This window comes from Grus americana, chromosome 1 (assembly GCF_028858705.1).
Source record: "Grus americana isolate bGruAme1 chromosome 1, bGruAme1.mat, whole genome shotgun sequence".
Lineage (NCBI taxonomy): Eukaryota > Metazoa > Chordata > Aves > Gruiformes > Gruidae > Grus > Grus americana.
This window is the reverse complement of record NC_072852.1, coordinates 13,611,509-13,629,959: the sequence shown is the minus strand read 5'-3', so window position 1 is coordinate 13,629,959 and position 18,451 is coordinate 13,611,509. Positions and strand designations below refer to the sequence as shown.

Genomic DNA, 18,451 nt, shown 5'->3' with positions numbered 1-18,451 from the left:
ATGACAGTGACATCAAAGATTAACTAATACTACTGCTATTTGCTACCATTAATACCAACATACCACTCTTCCTTGTTTTCTCCTTTTGACTTAGTTTTAGTCTAGTGTTTTCATGAGCATATTAATTTTATAATTACTGGAGTGCTAACAGTGATTTTTTATTTTTATTTTTTCCTGCAAAGATTTCTAATAATCTGTATGAAATTTTCTTGCATTTTATAACAAAATTATTGCTGAATACTGTCCTGTGGTAATAACTGTATACGTTGCTTAATTTATCAGAAAAAAGAAATGCCGCATGTAATATAACTCTCATGAGGTTCTCATGAGACAGTACAGGTCGTCTTTGTGCCACCTGTGTTTTACTGGGAAGGATAGACAAAACTGAGGCTTCTGATGTCCTGTAGCAGCTATTTGTAGTTTTTTGTGTACTTAGAGGAGAAACCCCAAACTCTTATTAAAATAGTAATGAGGCAAAGTGTAAAGTAAATATAGCTGTTCAGTGCTTTGCAGGTAATGGGAGTGTTGCTACATTCCTTATTTTGGCCTTTGTAGGGAAGGTGGAAGTAAAGTTCTGTCTTTTTCTGTTAACAGCCTAAAATGACTGTGTGAATTCAGTGGAATAAATGGCGTCCAAAGTAACTGATGCTATAGTTTGGTACCAGAAGAAGGTAAGCTTTCTATTTGTTTTTATGGTGGCTTTAAAAAAAAAAAGTTGGCTTATTGTGTTTTTGTGTGTAAAGTAACTGCATTATTGGTTAGTGTTGTATGAGAGTGAGTAGCTTGAAACTTGTCTTCCAAAAACAAATAACTACTAGTGAGTCTAATGAAATGGAATAGCTTTTGGTCTGTGTTGAAAACTCCTCACTCCCTTGGCTACTTGTGCTATGGAGAAAAAAGGAAAGAAAATTTTTGTTCTCAGTAGAATGTTAATTAATATGCAGGAGAATGTTGTTTCTATAGCACATAAGTGAATTTTTATTTAACTATTTAAGTAGAAAGTAAGAATTGAAATGTATGGTCTGTCAGTTACAAGTAACTGTGTAGTCCATACCCAAAAGAGATAGCTAGGGCGTTTTAGAAGTTAATTAGAAAAAAAAAAAAAATTGGGGGAAGAGAGAAAAAAGAGCTAATTTGGAGATACATAGTTACAGTATTGCCCATATCTTTTGATTCACTTTTGCACATAGAAATGGTGATATCTCTTTCTGATTTATTATTTTGACAATTTAAAATAATCATATCCTCTTGACATTAGTGTGCCAGTTGACTTAGTTAAATTGCTTTTAAAAAGCTGAAAAATTTTCTAAATTTTGAGATGTGCTTCTTTACTGAGATATAAATAAGGTCTGATCATTATTTTTCTTGGCTTTCTGTGGTTTAGTAAGTTTCTACGAGTTACTGTTTTCCTTGGGCCTATGGCTGTCTTTTTATGAGGATACATCTTGTCCTTAGGAGAATGATGGCAAGGGTCTTCAAAACAGAAATTCTGGTTAACTTCTAGCTAAGCAACAGTTAACTTTTTTCCCTAGAAAAAAGGCAATACTGGTATGCTTTGCTGAGATCTTTACAACTGTGACTTAAAGGTCCAGTTGGAAAAGCAGAAAAATTAATTTTGCTGACTTAATTTATACTGAACATTCAGTTACCTATTAAAATTGAAAATAATTCCGAATGTAATGAGGATTTTTTGGTTTTGTACTGTGTATTCTCTCCCTTCTCTTATTCAAGCTTACAAAAAGTATTTTTGGAAAAGTATCAGTGAAATTACACTGTGGTTTTGAACCGTTTCTTGATTGCAGGTCCAATCCCATTTCTTAAAGATTTGGAGGATGACATGCAGAAGATTTAGTGTAACAAAATTCAGTGCAGGATCTTATGGAAGGGGAAAGTGATGCTGATTTTACCTGCTTCCACTCATTCTCTCATAAATTGCATTCACTCTCACTGTCATACTGATAACACGTAAAAGCACCAAGTTTTGTGCCTATTTGGTCTGGCCAGGACCTCTTGTGTAATGCAAGAGGTGCTGGCTATCAGATCCTCACCATGTCTCTGAGGTTTTTTCATTGGTTCATGATGAACTAGTCTTGGAGATCTTTTATGGTATTCAGCCTTATATAGAAATGGTCCTTTGATGCAAGAAAGAGTCTCAAGTTTCCATAAATCTGAGGTTCATGCTTATCTTTTTTTTCTTTCTTTCTTTTTTTTTTAAAATACATGTCTGTTTTTCTGACGGTCATATGGGGAAAAGGAATGCCATATGTGATACGCTCCAACTTTCCATCCTCCTGACGTAAGGAAGGCAGGATCTTCTGCTGATGAGTCACTGTGCTGTGATCTTACAGAGGGCAGGCCTTCTGGTCTTGATATAAACAACCCATTCCTCAATTTCACTTTTCCCAGGACACTGTTCCTAACAGGATTACCTGTTATCAATATAGATCATTCTTTTAACCCTTGCTCTGTCATTTTTTCCAGTGATTTCACACACGTTTCCATTTATTTCATTCATAGCAACAACAGTATTTCTACTACAAGACTCTGTAGGCTTTCACAGGGGTCTGCTTGGCCACAAATTGCGTGCTGCCTTTATGGCAAGGAGCTGTGATGAGGTGACTCCTGTTACCTCATGAAAGACTGGGCTGTCTTCAGGAGGGATAAGATCTTGCATAACCCAGATGTCAGTGTTTTCCATGGTGTGAACAAAATTTAATTGCTGTCCATGCGTGGACTGGGGTCTGCTAAATGAGCAGGCTTTGCCTCTTTCGGTATGAGGAAGTGGAGTCTTATTTTGGGACAGGTGGCTGCACTGCAGAAACATTGCATCTCATGCAAACGTTCATGCTAATTACATTGTTATTTCTTAGGTCCCATTTATTGAAGGTTCTGGATCAGGCTGATAACCCCAAGAGGTTTTTTTAACTTTGTAGTGCAGGATGTGGTCCTTTCCTGGGAGCATCTAGGCTCTTTCACCCATGTCCTTGACTTTAGTTAGTTAGTTAGTTAAATCTCTTACATGGCACAGTATTTTTTTTTTCCCATGGATTTGTTGTTTGCACCAAAGATTTCAAATTGGGGAACAGAAGGAGCTGTGCTAGTGGTTAGTGGGTACCAGATATTTTTTTTGTCCTTTCTGATAGATTTCTATTATGTGATTGTTTATGATGGGAAAATGCTGAACTCTGTGAACTGGTGGTTGCTTTCAGTTTGAAATTTTTATTTCAGAATTGTCAAAGTTGTCCTACTTACCTTGCGTTTTAGATTCGCTGATTCCTCACAGCAGTAACTGAAATTGAAGGTGGGGAGGGATCAAAGCTTAGCATATTCTGGCAGTAAAACGGTGTTGCTGGGGCAAGAGACAACCAGGGTTGCAGTCAATATTGATCAAATTGATGTGACTTGCCTATATGATAAAATGAGGAAAATAAAGTGTTATTTTTGGGGAGGTGTTTTCAGATTAATGAATTTATGTATGAATGCCCTAAAAAAGAACATGAAGAACTTCTTTATGTGTGACTATAAATATTAGAAGAAAAGTATGTTTAAGTAGGTGGAGGCCACATAAGAAATATTGAACAGATACCTTGCTGCTTGTGTTTCTTTGTGTTCAATTTTAACGTATGTATTTTGTCTCTGTCCTGAATTTCAAAGGTCTGTTGCTTTCTCAAAAGTAAAGTGTTTTTATATTTCTTTAATGGAAAGAGTTAAGCAATTGAGCTCTTCCAACCCTACTTTAGGCAAGTTTTCCAAACACCAAGTTTACTCATATGAGTCATACTATTGTCTGAAATTGAGCTCCTCACGCGAGGATGATTTAGTAATGCGCTTAATCATTTAAAATGTCAGACCTTTTATTATGTAAACTTGTTTTTGTTGTTGCAATAGATTTACCCTGCTTTTAGTGCATCGGAGTCTTGTAAAAATACAACATTCAATTCTTAGTTATTTTAAGTTGGATTGTAAGATTTCAGAGAGTGTATTATACCAGCTTGTTGTTCAGAAACAAGATTGCATGGACATAGCTTTACTGCTTCCAGTGATCGCTTGCATTTCCCAGCTGGTGCAAATACTTTTGCAAGGCATGAAATCTGAACAGATAAATCCTGCTAGATACAGGTTGGCTCTGTAGAAAGCAAAATAAATTAAACCTCTGCTGTGTTCCTGGATGCACTGGGGAGTGCAACGCTGAGATATTTGTCTGTCAGATAGGCTTTGTCTAGCTTGTTTTCAACACTTTCTGCTTCACTAGATCTTGCAATAGGAGGGTGTGGCAGGGGTGTCTGCATTGCTCTCAGGAATGGTTCCTTGCTTTGGGCCCAGACAGCTATGCACTTTGTTAGTTAATGTCCTTAGGATTACGTGTATTTACCAGAATACAGAATTTGCTTCAGATTTTTAATTGATTGATTTTATGTAGAAAATCATCATAATGTTTCCTCTGAAAAAATCCAACACCCCCACAATTATTTTAAACAATTCAGTACCTGATGGTGTACCTTTCTGATACTGATACTTTATACGTACTTGAAATATTTCCTCAGTAACAGTAACTGATGTTAAAAATAATAAAATTGGTAATAATCTAAAATATTGCTTGTATTGCTTGTAACTTAAACTTTTTGCATTAATTTCTTATAATACTTTCAAGTTTTACAGACCAAATTTTGGTCTGGTTTCCAATTTGCCTGAAAAATTTTCCAATTTTCAATCCTCACAGAAGCCTTGTTGCCAAAATGGGGAACTTTATACCAATATGGTAATAATATTGCAGGAGAGAACTGTGGTGTTCCTTCTCTTGGGGATGGTTGTAGGGGAAGGCAGAGTACAGCTTAATTAATTGAACCTGAATCCTGCACCTGGCTGCGTATCAGTTAACTTTGCCAATGCAGCTTTCTGCTGTTTCGGGTGTCCCTTGGGTACAGCTGTTAAAGGGCACAATAAAATAAATGAGATGTTTTCTCTCTCACAGCTTTAAAGGGCAAAACTAGAGTTCTAATTGAATCGCTTTAAGATCTGTAATATTCAGTGTTTTACAGCTCATGAGTCCAAGATTATTATTGCCGAGTTGATAAAGGAAGAAATAAACCAGAAATTATATCATTCCCTGAAACCACCTGATTTCCTTCTTGGAATGCATTGGTGGCCCTGGCACCAGAGCCAGTTTTTGCCAAATGGTCAGGCTGTATGGCTAAATTACCCAAAACTTTGCATGCTGAAACTGCATCGGTTCAGAAAGGTCTGCCTTCAAGTGCGAAAACTTGACAAGTGTTGGACCTGGCTATTTTTGAAAGCACTGAGGAAAAAAAAAGTATATTTTATTCAGAAGAGTTTCCTTCCATGTAGTGCTGGAATTGGGTACTCAAGTTGTCATCTGACCAAATAGCGGAGATTGCCTTCAGCACCTTGTTTTGGTAAGACAAAACTCAAGTTTCTGAATCTTGTGCAAAAGATCACCCAAAACCTGGCGCTGTGGCTGAATGAAGCAGGTTTCCGTTTTGCCTCCCTGTTGTCTCCCATGCCTGCTTTGCTGTCCCACAGACTGTCATGCACTTATCTGGTGAATTTGGTCAGGGAACTAATCCAGTTAAAACTAAGACTACGACTTGCAAGGAGCTGAACCTATCTAATTGTTGGGGGACGGAGAACGAAGAGCTGAAATCTCTCTGTCTGTAATGCTGATTCTTGAATTGTTTCATTACCCCTTGTGAAACTATAACCTAACATTTTCTTTTCTCTTCCTGAGTGATCTGATTGGTCTTTCAGCCACCCAGATGAATGTGCTGGCACAAAGAATGTACGCTGTGGGAAGTGAAAATGGTCGGGGTGTAAGGGCAGTGCTGTTTTAAAATCCTAGTTGCAATGCTTGTAAAATTGCAGTATTTTCAGTGGTCTTCAGGGAATTGTACTGAGTAATGAGGCTGTCAGAGTTATTTTCTTTTCCCAGTTACAACTTGAGGCTGCTTTGTTTTGTGCAAGTTCATAATTGTAAAAAAAAAAAAAAAATGTTGCAGAGGTCTTAAATCCTTAACACTTGGAGAGTAACTGGTCTGTATTAGCAATAGAGGTGTGCAGGGATTGCATGAGAGGCAATAAAAACAAGTTGAAATGTGGGAAATTCTGATCAGATGTAAGGATAAAAATGTTTAGCGTGAGGTTTGCCAAGCATTGAGACAGGACCCCAGAGCGGCTGTGAAACGTCTGATCTTTGGAGATGTTTGGATCTCTACTGGGTAAGTCCTTGAGCAACCTGCTGTAACTGGACCTGCTTTGGAGGTCCTCCTGCACAGGAGGTTGGGCTAGGTGACCTCCACCTGTGTGATTCTGTGATGACTTTAGTTTGAAATTTGAAGGTGAGCAAATGTTATCATAAGGGATTGTGTTTAATTGTGATTTTGTGATTCATGACAGAGATGGAATCTCATTTAGCTTGTGCTTTTTTTTTTTAGGTTTTGCTCTATACTCTACTTAAGCCAAAGAAATGGTACCTGCAGTTGGACCTAGTGTCCAGGTCATGTCACTAGGAAATGGCTTAGAGTAGGTGTTTGTTATTCCTGTACTCTCATTTAGTTTAACCTGCAAACCATTTCTAACTATTCTTATGTATATAATTTTCCTTTATGTTTAATTGTGCAATGAAAAAAGATGTTTCATGTTTTTAGTAGCTATGCTAAAATCTGTAAACCGTTACTCAGGGCAATAGGTAGGGCTGACTGATGTTACCAAGAATTAATCTGTAATGAATGATACAGAAAAACTATTAATACATAGCTGATAAAAGTTTAATTATGTATTATTGTACTCTGAAAGGGACAGTATCTTTGAAGTAAGCTTTGGTAAAATTATTGTTCAGTGAAATGGCCATAAGTTCAGTGTTGTTGCAGTTATTGCCAGAATTTAGCAGGTCATTAGTTGGCAATTCAAACTATTATGAATAAATAACTCCTAAAGTTTTGAATGGCTTCAATTTACTGTAAATAGTTGGTTTCAGCTCTGCCTCTGGGGCCAAACAGGGAGATGGAAGGGGAATCCGAGAATCTTTTAGTAACCAGAGGTAACAATTCAGCAGTCCTAAATTCAAAGCTCTGCACCTTAGGATGTACAGCTTTTAATCCCTTCATTGTCCTTCTCCACTTGACTAAAACTTACTAAACTCTGTGCTATTAGCAGACAGTGTACAACTATTATATAGTGATTTCTATCTGTGGTTTATTAGCTAAGTTTGTCTTAGCTTAGCTTGTCTGGTCCACATATCCACCACAAAAAAAAAAATGGAAAAAACCCCACCACCTTTGAAAATGAAAAATATCCTGGAAGAAAAAATCATCCTAACAGCAGACATAATTATGCTGTTAGATTATAGCTATTAGATTATTGCCTTTGCTGCAATGGGGATCTGTTTATGTAAGAAGTAAAATGAGGTTTAAAATAATTTTTAGTAATCCTGTTCAAGTTTCGAGACAATGAGAAATAATTTGTCTAATATCTGAAACTGTATACTTAAATAACCAAATATGAAGTATTTTACAAGATATTTTAAAATGAATATTTCATGTGTAGAAATTATTTATATATTGATATCTTAATATTAAAATTGATACATTAAATCATACAGGTTTTTGAAGATTGTTGGACTGTAAAAGTTAATAAAGCATATTAGCTAATATTTTAACACTAAATATTGTAATAAGGTGTTAAACTTAATTTCCTTGGTAGACAGTCCAAGGAAGCAACTCTGTGTTTTATTCACAAAGCTCTGTATCTTGTATCTTTTGGATTTGTAATACTATTGTGATGTTGCTTGTAAAAGTGTTTAGAGGTTTTAAAGAGCAAAGTTTAGCATGCAGGTTTCATTATTGATAAACATTAAAGTTTTAAGATCCATCAGGAAATACTATGTATTCTCAGGATTATAATCTTTGCTAGTCTGCTCGGTCATACATTATAAATGTCTCCTGAAATATTGATCAATTCCATTAGAATCAGAAGGCCTTGTGAGTATTGGGCTACAGGTTGATACCATCACTACATTAGCTTAAAGTGAATATCAGTGTCATTCACAAAGCTCAAATTCAATCTTGATGCACATATGGCTTGTTATGGGAAAGACATTGGAAAAAAATATTATGCAGTGCAGAAACCCTTTGCACTGGGCTTTATTTGAAGTAATAGCTTCAGATCCTTCTTGATTAGATATTTTATAAATAAAAATAGAATAAATTTCTGTGATAAATCAGATTAAAATTGGGATGTTGTATAGTTTGCTACAAAAAAGTCTATTGCCAGTTGTAGACTGGGCTGATGGATTGAAAATATCATTGACAAGCTATTACACAGTCTTGCGCCAAGACTTGAACAGATTTTAAAAGCATTACTTCTTGTCGTATACTTAAAAATTGGACAATTTTTGGACCCTTGTATTTTGTACTTTATATTTGCTGTGAAGGATACTGCAGAACTTGCAGCTCTAGTGGATGAAACTCCAGGTAGAGTTGGTGGGTTCAGGCTTATCTAGGTACTGGAGTTGATCTGGGCCTTCAGGTTGGCCTAACTGTTCCGGCACAGGAAGCTTGAACACCTGTGGAGGAGCCCTGGGGCAGCTGCATATTGAGGGAAAGCTTGCTTTGATCAAGTGTTGTGTATATTTAAATTCTTCAGGTTGGAAGCGTGAATGATCTTATCTCTAGAAGGTTATTCCTTCTTTTTATTTGCCTTTAGAGCTTAATTTCTTTGGCATTGCTGGATGCTAGACTTCTTTTCAGTGCCCTGCAGGTATGTACAATTTTAAAGAGTTGCATGAATTGCCAAGAGCTAGAGCCTACATGCAAACATTTGACAACTTAATATTTAGATTTAACATGAAACATAATTTAGATGCAAATGCTTGTAAATCAAAACTCTTTGAAGATGGAATTGACTGGTGATCTCAATAATTTAAACCTAGGAAGGTTTGCTAGTATTAACTTACATTCTTGAATTCATTCAGGAATTACATTCTTGAATTCAATTCATGCAGGTGTCTAGCATCTCTGGTAATCATTATATGTTATAATTTAGCTTGTTGTCAATGAGAAACACTTTTCAGTGAATTCTGCAAGATATGTTTCACAAACTGTAAATGTGTTTTACTGACATAAGGTAGAGAGGAAAAATAATTAATGCCTACGTTTTTTACTTGCCTTGTTTCAGTAACAGTAGTTCTACCTATTTTTGTTTAATGTGGGAAATGAAGCGTGCCAGTACGGTACTTTATAACCATGCCTTTGTTTGCATGCATTTCCTTCTGATACACTTGCAAGAGAAGTATAGAGGGATGCTTATGCAGATGGGGAGAAGGGAAATTGAGTATCAAGTCTAAATTTGATGTGCTGAGCACGTACGCCTGCTCCCTGAAGTGCTTCTAAAACTCTCTTAAAACACAAAGAGGTGAAATTAGGTAGATTCACAATTTTTTCTATTTTTTTTAGAGGTTGTAGTGATACTTGCTGTCTGTAATTATGCCTTTAACTCTTTTCAGTTTGCAACAGTATGCCTTTACTTAATAGCCCTGTGCTCAGATTTTAATAATTAAAGTTGATCAGAGGTGATTGGCCAGATCCACTAGTCGAATAAAACAGTTGTAAAAGAGCATCTCACTTAAAGTTGTTTTGGCTCTCCCATTTTACCTCCTGCTGGAGGAATTGCTTTATGGGGCAATGTTAAAAGAAAAAATGTGAACTGCAAAATCCCTACTTATTGTCTTTTTGTGGAGATAGAAGCTGCTACCTAGCCTTGAGGGAGAAGAAATGTTTGTTGTAAAATATAACAAAGTCAAATTTTAAATTGGTTGACTTCCTTGCCTCAGATGTCTTCTGGGATCTGTGTTCCCCAGAATTCCTTTAACAAATGGTCTGTTATTTGTCTAAAAGAACAATGTTCTTTTAAAGTCTCTTTCAACTCTACACCAGTTTCAGCTATGAATGGAATTAGGAATACAGAATTTGCGTTACAGCTTTATTGGCACAAAGCCTTCCTTCCGCATTTGTTTCTTGCATAATCGAGAGGGAGACAGACTTGCATCCCCTTTTCTGTCTTTGTAGAAAGAAATCTTTTTTGGAAGTCAGGAGGGGAGGACACAATATTATGCAGCATAAAAACCTCACTCGGGGCTCTTCTAAGTAAATTTCAGGAAAACCAGGAAGGCCTGACATTTCATTTAAAATATATTTAGAGAAAAAGCCAGAACAATTAGATATAAATGTCTGGGTGGAGTGGTTATTAAAGATACTGACTTTTTAATTGCTGGCTGTTATCCAGGTGGAGTTAGCTCTTAAACTTCCTTTGGTTTAATTACTTTAATTGTAGCAAGGGCTTAATTCTGCCCAGTGCAGTGCCTGACTCGCTAATTATTTTCCACAGTCTACATTTTTTTCCAAATAAGAGGTGCAAAGTATTTATTATTATTACCAAAAAGCCAGTATTTTTTTTTTCCTCAGTTTTAAAGTAGCAAACTATAGAAAGTTTTTGAGTGCTTAGCTCTTGTGAATGGGAAATTTTGTTTAAATCTGAGAATGGTTAATTCAATAATTCAATTCACTGTTCTCACTTTTTATGTGCTTTGGACTTTACAGCTATAAGTTAATTTTTTTTTTCCTTTTTTATCCCTGATGAGTCAGGTTTAGAGGCACAGAAGATACCTCCAGATTTTTTTTGTTTATGGGCCTGTTTGTCTGTTGGCTTCCCTGGATATCTTTTTACATTTATGTTAGATCCTTGGTTAAAAGATCCTTTTTAACCAAGAATGACTGGTTTTTTTGGGGGGGTGTGTGTGTTTATTTTTATTTTTATTTTTGGGGGGTTTTTTGTTTGTTTTTAAGTAATGTCTTCCAGTTTAACACTGAAGACTGCAATAGTAAAAGACAAATCAGAACAGTGTTTTCTGATTTGAGGTGTATGCACTCGTGCTTGGGCCTGTTGTAGTTTGCAAGCTGGAATGAGAAGCCATACTCTTGCAGTAAGATTGAATTTAAGCAGTTTGGCTCAAACGCTGGGGGTTCCCCTTGCCTCTCTCAGGTGTCGGGGCTAAGCTGCTTGGAGCAGCTCTTTGCACAGTCAGTATGGGGACTTTGAGTCTTGGGAAGTGCGTCTGTCTCTCTCCCTTGTGAACCTAAAAGTGATCTTACTCTTAACTGCTCAGAGTTTGTGATGTGAATCAAACTTCAGATATGTAGCAGTGCGTGTGCATGCACGTGTATATGCCTAGGTAGAACTGCTGGGATGGAAAGGTTTTAAAATTGACATAGTAAAAGAGATCATTACTGAATATTATCTAGAAATACTATTTGTGCAGAGTTCAAAGCAATCTGGTGATCTATGATAACTTCTTACAAAACTTGGATATATGGTCTCATATATTGACTTGTTCTTGTCACTATCTTACACATGAATTTTCTGAACTTTAAGGCTGCCCTTCTTCAAAATATCTGTCAGTCATAGAGTGACTTTCTTGTATGAACAAGTGCACAGTAATTTCTTATATTAACTATAGATACTACGTTGATGGCTATTTAAAACAATGGAACTCATCAAAACTGGTATAAGCGCTAGGATTTGAATAAGTGCTTGTAGGATCAACCTTTAGGCTTTCTATGGTTCCGCTCGTATAAGTACACAAAGTTTTCTACAATGCTGTGGTGAGGGTAGAGCCTGGGAGAAAACAATTCCTTTTTATTCCAATTTTTTAACTAAAAATTTGCTCACATTTAGACAAAGCTAAGATCTTTAGAAGAGTTTCATCAATAAATAGACTAGCAACTTAATGACAGTGAACAAATGTGGGAATCAGTCTAGTAGGAACATTATTTCACCAGTACTTCAGTGAGAAAAGTGCAGTTTCCTGATACTCTTTGAGTTTTCCCTGGCCTGTAACCTGGTTGATTACCAGCCTGACCATATATTTTGTTGCTGTGCAATCTTAAGAGATAAAGCTAAAGGCAATGTAGCTGTAAAAGTGGGTGTGGAGGGAGATGGTTTAAAAAATAATGAATTAATTGAAGGTATGGGTTCAACTAGATGTGCATGGTGTTTTCTCTAAAGTTAACTGAAAGACTGTGTCAGTGTTGCTGCCGTAGGTCTGCTCTCCGGCAGTATGGGGACTGGAATCCTGACCTGAGGTGGGAGAGAGCATGGTGTTCCTTGTCCTCTGACTTGGGATGAGGCTGAGGCCATCCGCTTGCCTCTCCCATTATCACAACTCGTTTACAGGTTAGCTAGATCCAGTCCAGCCAAGATGGAACAGAGAAGATAAGGATTGCTTTGTAAACAAGCCTCCCCAAGGAAATAACCTGCTGTCTTCATGCTTGTCTTGTTGAAGATTGATTGATTTTGCTTTTGTCTTTTAGAACCTAATGCAGATTTTTGTGTGTGTTCTTTTTAGATTGGGGCATATGATCAACAAATATGGGAAAAATCAGTAGAGCAAAGAGAAATAAAGGTAATAATGTTACAGCATTTCAACTTTTATTTTTTGCCAGTTACCAGCGGTGCTGTCTGTGATTGTGTACGCTGATGTAATTTACAATGTACGTGGTGGTATTTAGTACTGGTAAAGTAAAACCAGACTTCTGGAGTGCAACCAAATGTAACCAGCATATTATGCTCTGTTTATTTTACATAATTAATAACTCTGCAGCATTTAAAGTGCTGCATCTCTCTGTATCTCAGCACTTTTTTTTTTTTTTTCTTTTCAGTTATCTTAAGCCAGGGCTTAGTTGCTTAGTACCTCTGTCTTTCACTTTTCTTTGTGATGAATTCTAATATCAGTTATCTGAGCTCTCTTTACTTTCAGTTAGTTACCTTATACCTGCAGTTTACTTTTCCTCCTTTATGATGCTGTCATTGTTTTGTACAGTTTATTAGACTGGTAAGTACTTCAGGCTTTGTTTCCCTGAACAAGCAGTTTAACAGCATTCTTTGCATTTTGGTTTAACTAACAGTGCCATCAATGTCTGCCACATTGCTAAATTGTTTTGGGCAAAAAGAAATCAATCCTATGTGTAAGAATTTTATGGATTGTATATTATGTCATAAGCCATTATGTTAATTTAATTAGCATTTTCTTGCAATTAACCTTTTTCTTTGAAATATTGCACACAAGAAATATGCTATTACTGCATGAGTTTCAAGGTGTTGCTAATTCTTAACATTAGCAAAGTGTACATTTCTTCAGTTCCCCTGAGGTGTTTGTTTTTCCCCTCCCCAGTACTTCAGCAGCTAACCGAATTGTTTGCATTACGTGGAAACTGTTCCTGACCCGAACTATAGAGTTCCCCCATTTCTGTACACAAATCCACAAATTAACTGTTCAGTCGGAGCTGACACTGTGTGTACAAGTGCTCCTCAAGCTGACGCGATGCTGTAAAGCCCCGTCTCGCTGCAGCAGCGGGCCCGGCGCCGGGCCGGGAGGCTGCAGCCCGCAGCGGGTCCCCGGTCCCCGCCGGAGCGGAGCCGCCTCCCCCCCGCCGCCCTCCCGGCCCGGCCCGCGGCTGCTCGGAGGAGACCCGGCGGCCGGGGATGTGCCGGGCAGCTCGGGTTACTGGGTTACTGCTGGATCTTAAAGGGAGCTTGCTCCTGAGCGCAGCACCGGGCGCAGCCGGGATAGGGGCTGTTCGTACAAGCAGGAGACTGTTGCGGGAAAATTGTGTCTTGTGGTGCGTTTGTCTGAAGTCTGCAGAGAGAAGCGTGTGTCAGAAATGTGCCTGACAAGCAGTACAACCGATTTCAAACTGAGAGCCTAGCGTGCTACTTGTTTTCAGGGTCCTTTCCACGACCGTGAAAACCAATCGCCCTTATGACAGAAGTTCTTGTAACTACTGTGTAATAGGACATTATTCAAAGAATTTATTGCAAATAATGCCTTGTGCTTATTTGAAATGCATCTCGTTTGGCTCAGGAGTCCGATAACTAACAAATTAATGAGTTTATGTTGACTGAGTTTAGTGTAATAACCGTAACACTGAAAACAGACTACTTAGTTCAAGTATTGTAGTGCTTTAATCTCAAAGCTACTACAGTACTGTTTATAAATGAACTTTACTAAAAATCTAAAGAAAGATTTCTTAGTAGAAAATCTGTTTCTGATACTATACATTTATAGCTTAGAACTATAATAAAATCTGTTAAGATTCATTTTAAAATTTGTTCAAAAGAATTTTTACAATAATAACAACTATTTTTAAGGATTTTTATTGGAACTTTATTTTTGCTATTAGTTAGCTGAAATGTGTTTGTTGCTGAATAGAAATTATATGAACTAACTGGATGGGCCTGAACACTATGAAACGCTATGTTTGTTTGTTTGTTTTTTTAAATTAACCTTAGTTTGAAGCACTGCTGTTCTCCACATATGTTACAGATATTTGTGATACAATAAGAGAGTGGAGAAATTGCATCTTAATAAATGGAATTCTTTCACTGTCCGTGGCAAAAAGTAGAACCACCAATTCAATGTGGTCCATGGACACTGAAAGCATTTGAGATTTGACCAATGGAATTTTTAAAGAATGTGTTACCACTTCTTTTCCTACGAAAGATGCATCAAGTTATAGTGTTGACTTATTTTTTGCAGAATTTTTTCTTTAAAATGAAAACAATTTTAGCCACAGTGGTAAATTTTTCCTTGGATTGTGCATGTGTTCCCAGGGGGTTATTCCTTCTAAGAAGCACATACATCTTTATTTAGACTTTCAAGAAAAATCTTGTGGCCCATAAGCAGTAATACATTTGAAAATTATTATATCATTCAGCATTTTATTTTTAAGCTTTAGATATTTTTATGAAATAGAGTGGTTCACTTATGCAAGATTTCACAAGAATCTGTAGCTGGTACTAGAATTATAATAATTTCCAATTTCCAGTTTTCTCATTCCACATAAAATTACTGCAGTTTTAAGACTGCTGTTCTGTAAAAATCTTACACTTTAAGCTCTTTGCAGTGCTTAGGTCTACAATACAACTGGTTTTCTGTATTTGTCATCCTCAGAGCACAGTTTGTCCTATCCATGTTTCAGTTATATGTATTAATTTTGTTTTGTTGCAAGCAAACTCTCATTTTTCGGATAGACACATCAGATGATGACGACTATGTCTAGTTCATTGTGAACAGTTTGATTTCTTTTAAATTTTTATTTCAGCATGAAAAATAAATCTAGTTGAATATAGATATGAGAAATATCTACGCTCTACCTATTTGAACAACTTGCTTGATACTGTTCTTATGAAGATTAACATTACCAGATTTCACTGATCTCTCATTGATAATAATTTCATTTTTATCCTTTAATCTGAATTTAATGTTTACATTTAAGTAATAAATGTTTTTACATGTGGATGAAATATGACAATGGTGGAAATCTGCAATTCACTAGGGAATTTAACTGCTTTCTGAATGAAGAGTTAAGCCACTTCCATCATAATTCCATTTGAACCCAAAATATTTTTTGAAATATTGTATTTTACTCTATATACCAGTTGTACTCTGTGGAATCATTATTAGCTAATGTGACCAAGAGCCTAATGTAAAGGGATCAGAATAAACTCACAGCTGTCTCTGAGACTTGAGAGTACTGGATGATGTTTTAGCATTAAAAACAAACTTGAAAGTTTTGCAAGATAGTTTGGCTCTTCACTGAAGGAAGAAATAAGCTTGCTTTTTTTCATGCTGCTTTCCTGTTGTGTGGGGTTTTTTTTTTCTCTCTAATAGGCTAATATTCACTATTAAGAAAAATTTAATACTTTTCTAGAATTTGGATTTCTTACAGTGGAACTTGCTCATGAGTGGCTCTTGCATTACAACGTGATTTGCTATCTAGGTTTGAAATTAAGGAGTTGCAATGTAAGCATTTTGTGAAGTATAATTAGACATCTAAGGAGAAAGAAGGTTCAAGAAAGTAATTTGTTGTAAAAGTTCTGAAAACCTAATATAAATTTATTACTAATTCTTGCAAGTGTGTGCATATGTTGTCTGCATAATCCCAAGCCATGGGAGATGAGTGCTCGGTACTTAAAACTATGTTTGAAAAATTACCTAATGGGTCAGTAATTGGTTGGAGTTTTAGATTGTAAAGTGTGTAAAAGGCATTTATTGTGCCTTGTTCCTTGCGATGTTTATTTTATAGCACTTTAAATCTATGAAGTTGACATATTTGTCTGAATTTTCAATAGAGTATGGCTTAAATACAATTACTGACCACATCAGTATTTTTGCTTTTGTAATGTCTGTCATCTACATGAATGTATGTTGATAGTACTTGCCTATTGCAGGGTTTGAGAAACAAACCAAAGAAAACAGGACATGTGAAACCAGACCTCATAGATGTTGATCTTGTGAGAGGTAGGTCCTGAGCTAGAAAAAGCTGAATTTCTCAGTATAAAAATAACTGCCATCCTGGGTCTTGTAACAAGAGTGTATTAATAAGCATTAAAAAAAACCCACACCAAAACAAAGCCAGCCAATTCTATGTAATGTGTCTCTAAAGAAGACTGATAGAACATGTTGTTAAAAGATGACCTCTAGTTTAAACTGATGACTTAAAAACTTGATTTAAATTTTGTTATATAGATTTAGATTTTTGAAAAACAAAATAAAAAAGTGGATTGTCATGGATCAAAGTTTTGGAGTTATTAGTTCAGAAATCTCCTATTGCCATGCATTCAGACTTCTTCCAAATCTTCTGACATCTGGAAGAAACGTTATGTTGAAATTTCTGGAGAGCAAAGAATGTATAGGCCTTGAATGTCTCTTGCCTGTTTTAGATAACAAAACAGCAACAAAAAGTCAGATGATAGGAGACTTTTCAAAAAGCCTTTATTTAGTCTTAATTTATGTTTATCTTAATTTCCCTCATGCCTCATGAAGGCTAGAAAAAATATTATTTAGCATTTTTTTCTGTGAGCCCAGCAGCCAGCATGGTCTTCCTGAATCCATTCCAGGTAGTGCTCTTTGAATTTGGTCTCGAATGAACCAAAGCACTTTGCTGTGCTCTTGCCCTTAGAGATACACAGGCACCCTCACATCCAGAGGGGCCCTTAGAGACCCCCTCACCCCCTTGCTCCCAGGCTGCTTCACCCCTTTACGCACGACCAGTCCTTTTTATCCCATTACCCCTCAATTTCCCCACGCTTATTCCTCCCCAAATCACCTAAACCTGTCCTTCCTTCCGCCCTTGGCTGATGGCTCCAGTGATGGGTCTAGAACCACCCCAGCAGGGTATTGTTTGGGCTCCCCCTCCTGCCATTGTCTTTGAGCTCCTCTGTGGGTGTGCAGATGAGCTTTTATCATGTCATCTAACAATATAACTTTTTAAAAATAGGAATGTGAGAGAAAGAAACAAAATCAAATAACATTTGAACTTTAAAGAAACAGAATTGAAAATTAAGCGTTTGTAGGAATTAAGGAACAGCAGTAGACCACTTCAATATAGTGATATACATGAATAGCATTTAAATGACTGCTCTGCACAGATATCTAAGCTGGCATTAAAGTAGTTCCAGTACTGGCAGTATTTTACCTGTGCACATACAGAGCTCACTAATTCAAGTTCTGCTTGTAAATGAGGTGGAAATGTCATAGCAAGCATGCAGCAGTTGCCCTTTCCAAGCGGTAACCTTGGCATAATTTAAGTCACACCCCCATTAAGAAAATGTTACGTGGTTTTCTAGCTGCCAGAGAAGTGCGAATTTGCAGGAAAAAAAGAAATGGATGGATATGAGAGAGAAAGGACATTTGAATGAGTGAGATGATTCTGTGAAAAATGGTGTAGAATCATAGAATGGTTTGGGTGGGAAGGGACCTCAAAGATCATCTAGTTCCACCCCCCTGCCATGGGCAGGGACACCCTCCACTAGACCAGGTTGCCCAAAGCCCCATCCAGCCTGGCCTTGAACACTTCCAGGGAGGGGGCCTCCACAGCTTCTCTGGGCAACCTGTTCCAGTGCCTCACCACCCTCACAGTAAAGAATTTCTTTCTTATATCTGATCTAAATTGACCCTCCTTCAGCTTAAAGCCATTACCCCTTGTCCTGTCACTCCATGCCCTTGTAAACAGTCCCTCTCCAGCTTTCCTGTAGGCCTCTTCAGGTACTGGAAGGCTGCTCTAAGGTCTCCCTGGAGCCTTCCCTTCTCCAGGCTGAACAAGCCCAACTCTCTCAGCCTGTCCTCACAGGAGAGGTGCTCCAGCCCTCTGATCATCTTTGCAGCCTTCTCTGGACTCGCTCTAACAGGTCCAGTAGAAGGAGACAAAGACAAATTATTCTTTGGGTGGCTTTCCTGCTCCTGAGCTAGTCCTCAGTTGGACAGATACTTCTCTATACTTTTCAACCTTATTTCATTTTTCTGAATGACATGGCCAGAGCAATTTACAGATGTTGATGTTTTAGATCCCTTTGCTGTGTCAGGAAAAGGGCTCTGCTGTGA

General features: G+C 37.1%; 1 protein-coding gene across 4 annotated transcripts in view; it reads left to right on the top strand.

The window, feature by feature from the left end:
- The window catches only part of PHTF2 (putative homeodomain transcription factor 2), a 71,557-nt gene that overhangs the window by 15,751 nt on the left and 37,355 nt on the right, over nucleotides 1-18,451 (top strand). For 3 of the 4 annotated variants that reach the window (XM_054840292.1, XM_054840310.1, XM_054840300.1), the window contains exons 2-4: nucleotides 595-671; nucleotides 12,416-12,472; nucleotides 16,300-16,369. In XM_054840292.1, coding sequence (XP_054696267.1) covers nucleotides 627-671; nucleotides 12,416-12,472; nucleotides 16,300-16,369 — 172 coding nt within the window. In that variant the 5' untranslated portion in view covers nucleotides 595-626. Of the gene's footprint in view, nucleotides 1-594; nucleotides 672-12,415; nucleotides 12,473-16,299; nucleotides 16,370-18,451 lie in introns of those variants that run through there. The other variant, XM_054840321.1, reaches the window with a different exon arrangement.